The sequence below is a fragment of the Coturnix japonica genome, unplaced genomic scaffold, assembly GCF_054131305.1.
Source record: "Coturnix japonica strain WE unplaced genomic scaffold, WE-NBRP24 Scf048, whole genome shotgun sequence".
Classification (NCBI taxonomy): Eukaryota; Metazoa; Chordata; class Aves; order Galliformes; family Phasianidae; genus Coturnix; species Coturnix japonica.
Window position 1 is genome coordinate 2,098,116 of NW_028188951.1, and position 4,189 is coordinate 2,102,304.

Here is a 4,189-nt window from a genome sequence, read left to right on the forward strand (position 1 = left end):
CTTTAATAAATACTTATTTAGTTCATGTTTCTCCATGTTAGTTTACTCACCACTCTATTTACCTCGGTTCACTTGATATAGTTGGTAAATCAAGCTGATTTTCCATCAACATTATAAATTACAACAAACAAATACAACAGTTCACCCTCGGGTACTTCAAATCCACACAAAATCTGCGTTACACACAGGAAATGGTGTCCCTGTTTCAGCACCTCCAGTCACTCCTGGTGTTCATGCTCCTGCCCTGGGATCAGCCACCGGATGCTCTCAGTCCGAATGGTGGCGTACATGATAAAGCTGGCCACGAAGAGCACGGAAAACACCAGCAGCCAGTCCACTCCTTTTGTCAGGACACTGGGCAGAGGCCCCTTCCAGTCTTCCTCTGTCACAGTCACATCATTTTTAGCTTCTATACCTGGAAAAGAACGTCCTTCATCAGCACCTCTAATGATGGTTCAATACAGAACAGTTCTCTGTGTCTGCAGTTCTGTTCCCCTCCTCAGACCAAGGCACACATACAGGCAGAGCTAAATGTTTGTTGAGGTGGTTCTTAGATTTTAATAGGCTGAGTATATAGTTTGCTTATGGAAGACTGGAAAGCCATCAAGGAACTGCTGTCACCCTGCATGACACTGGCAACAATCTCAAGGTTCCCTTACTCCCAAATGAAAGATCTGGGCATGAAGATGTGCCCAATCCTTCTACCTTAAACCCCACTGTTTCCCTCTACATTGTAAAAGCAGCCCAGTCCATTCCTTGTTTCTCCATGCCTCAAAACTCAGTTCACTCAACAATCTCTGCTGGATCCTCTCAGGGTTTTCATCAAATTCACATTACAAAACAACATAAGAGGAATACATAACAATAATAAGAGGAAAGCTCTTATGGAGCTAAAACCCAACTATATAGATATCAACACTATTGATAATTCAGTGCTGCTTTACATACCTGTTTGATTAAAAATGAAGTCTTTCAGTGTTTCCAGCGTTCTGTCTGTATGATTAAATCTAGCCATAGGTTTAGCACCTTGGAAAAGGAGGATATTGGGTACAGCTACGGTTCCAAACCGAGTTGATAAGCTGGAGAACATAAAGCACATACAAGGCATGAAGGGAAAGAAATCTACTGAAGAAAGGAACAAAGGCAGCCACAGCACAAGTGTCAGCTTCACTAAATGAATCACTTCATAAGAAAATAATAAGCAGCCACTTCTTGCAGTATTAGGGATGCTTATGAATGCTTCATCAATTATGTTGATAACACAACATTCAGCAGTGGATGTTCCCTCTCCATACACACAGTGTTGTATGGATCCAGGTCTTGGTATCCAAGGATATAGAAGGTGAATGAATGATTAGAACTTCTCAGAATCGTGATACCCAAAAGGCAGCTAACAGAACAGCTTCCAGGCCAAGTAATCTACCAACAGAGAACCAACAGAGCAGCATTTCCTTCCTGCTAAGTTGGCAAGAGGAAGAAAATATGGTAAAGCTATAATCAAAAAGAAAACAGGAACAACATCTTATAATAAACAGTTACAAACACACAACTGCTTTTAAAACACAGAACTTGCTGTTGTAAATAAACTGAGACCAGAGCACAAGACCTGTAAGTTACCTGCTATGCTGCGATGCATCCAGTGCCAGGAAGCGAAGAGTGGGAAACGCTCGAGGTAAAGAATTGAAATGAGGAGCCAGGCTTACAGAAAAGCGGCACCACGGAGTATAGAACAGGACCAACGTACAGTCACTGCTGTTTGGGTTTAAGAACTCCATCAGATCCTTAGAGAGAGCAAAACAGACACAGAGAAACATTTAATTAAGTTGTCCTATGTAGGAGTGCATCGCTCAGCAATCATAAAATCATATCATAGAATGGGCTGGGTTGAAAAGGACCATAGTGATCATCATTTAAACCCCCTGCTATGGGCAGGGCAGCCATCCACTAGACCAGGCTATCAATTAGACAGTTGATGGTGTTTATCAAATAGAAACATATTTGTTTAACCCTTTTGAAAGAAATGACATTTCTTTCATTTGAAAGAATTTTTTGTTCTTAAAAAAAATTACTGAAATGAAGAAAAATACAACACAACCCCCCCAGAAAATCCACCATCTCTATCACAAGAGCCATACTAGATACAGTTACTGGTATTGGCTATAAGTACCACAAAACAAACCCAAAGATACAGATCTATACAGCACTAAGGCTGACAGCTCACCACAAGTGCACACATGAGACACACGTACTTGCAGACTGAGCTGTTGTTCCATTTACTCCAGCTCACAATGACGCAATGCACAGCCCTGCTCAAACTTTCCCCATTACACAAAGAAACCCACCACTAGGAGAGTGGTTAGGCCCTGGAACATGCTGCCCAGTGAGGTTGTGGATGCCCCGTCCTTGGAGGTGTTCAAGACCAGGTTGGACGGGGCCATGGGCAACCTGATCTAGTAAAGGTGTATGTTTGGTGGCCCCGCCAGGCAGGGGGGTTGGAACTACATGATCCTTGAGGTCCCTTCCAACCCGGGTCATTCTGTGATTCTGTGAATTCAAGCACTACAAGACACAGACACACACAGACCCAACGCTTCCCACACCCAATACACTCAGAGCTGCACGACGCCGCGGGCCGCTCACCTGGGACACGTTGAGGATCTGCAATGTATAGTTGCCGGTAGCGGTGCCGTTCCTCTCCTCGCAGCTCACCTTGGGGCTCTTCCCGCTCTCGGCGGTGCTGTTGGGCTCCTCTCCCGCTGGCAGCACGGTCTCCAGCACCACGGGAGGAGCCTCGGGCCCGCTCCCATCGCCGCAGTCCCCTCCTCCGGCCGCCGCCTCGCACGCCTCGGCCTCCCGCCCTTCACTCAGCTCTCCCGGTACCGCCGATAGCACCACGTTGTGCTGTCCGGCCGTTCCGCTGCCCAGCATCGCGTCGGCCATCTCCGCCGTCCGGTACCGCACCGCTTCACCGTCCGCACCAGGCTCCGTCACCGCCCCTGAGCCAGGAGGGAGAGATCAGCCCCGGGCCCGGAGAATCCACACCCACCCTCGTCCCAGCCCCAGCCCCAGCCCCAGCCCCGGCCCCGGCCTAACCCTCCGGTAGGGCCCGACACAGCCCGGCCAGCAGCAGCAGCCACCACATCCCACCACAGCTCTGCGTCTCCACGGACAACGGGCACTTCCGCCGGAAGTCCTCAGGCGCTTCCGCTACCGGTGTAATGCGTGCATACGTTAGAGGCGGAAGGAGACGTGCCGCCATTTTGACGCGGCTCCATCGCGTTCTCAGTCGGGATGTGACGCGATTTTGTGTCAGGGCTGCGGCCTGTGCCCAGGAAGGGACAGGACGGGCTGCTGGAGCTCACACAGCACTGCAGGGAACTGTGCCGTTCGAAATCACCACCCAGCCCACTCACTGCCCATATAATCTGTATGAGAATAAATATAGGAGGTACTTTAGGCCTTAAGATATAAAACTGAAGTTTGCATAGAGAACATACCAGAATAGCTGATAGAATAAAAACACACACACAGGGAACCCAAGAGGCTGGGGGGAAACACACCCTCCATTTCCAATTGAGATGTGGCAACCTTAACTTCAAGGCTATTTATTTCTGCTCTAAATAATCAACTAAACCTATATCTGCTCTAAATAAACCTATATCTGCTCTAAATAATCAAACCAGTCCAGCTCCAAAGCACAGCCCAGTGTCACATCAGACACATAAGTGGCATTACCAGGAAGATAAAGCCACCATAAAGCTTCCATTAAGGTCCAACTGGCACAGCTGGCAAACAAACAAACAGTGCTACTGAGCTGTGACCTGGGATAAATGAGCAGCAAAGCAACCTCCAAGGCTGCTAATAAGCCTGTACTGTGTAATTATGAATGTCCTCCATCTCTCACATATTCTTTGTGTGTTTTTAAGTCCACACAAGCATGAACACAGTGTGCTGGAGCCACTCACCTGAGCTTCATAGAAGCAGAGAACAAATCTGATCACCCGATTTTAAGCAACACCTGCACAAGCTGCACCACACACTTAACTACAATTAATTAACTTAACAATTCCTATTTACAGCAGAGATGGGTTCAAGTTATTGCTCTGACATGCTGGCACACACACACACACACACACACACACACACACACACACACACACACAAACCAAAAGCACATATAAAATAATCA

At 47.3% G+C, this 4,189-nt stretch overlaps 1 protein-coding gene across 1 annotated transcript; it reads right to left on the minus strand.

Annotated features, from left to right (window-relative positions):
- Position 1: 1 nt before the first annotated feature.
- On the minus strand, positions 2-3,177 carry TXNDC15 (thioredoxin domain containing 15). The gene is made up of 5 exons (XM_015875763.3): positions 3,094-3,177; positions 2,641-2,996; positions 1,618-1,781; positions 949-1,079; positions 2-415 (listed from the first exon to the last, which is right to left on the minus strand). Exons 1-5 carry the CDS (start codon positions 3,140-3,142, stop codon positions 219-221), a joined length of 897 nt encoding a protein of 298 aa, XP_015731249.2. The 5' UTR covers positions 3,143-3,177; the 3' UTR covers positions 2-218.
- Between the last annotated feature and the right edge of the window lie 1,012 nt (positions 3,178-4,189).

Excerpts from the sequence above, each read along its gene's own strand:
- TXNDC15 (XM_015875763.3), bottom strand. The coding sequence starts at position 3,142 with ATGTGGTGGCTGCTGCTGCTGGCCGGGCTGTGTCGGGCCCTACCGGAG. Across the intron at positions 1,782-2,640 it reads AGATCCTCAACGTGTCCCAG|GATCTGATGGAGTTCTTAAA; the intron begins GTGAGCGGCCCG and ends GCTCTCTCTAAG. Across the intron at positions 1,080-1,617 it reads GATGCATCGCAGCATAGCAG|CTTATCAACTCGGTTTGGAA; the intron begins GTAACTTACAGG and ends TATGTTCTCCAG.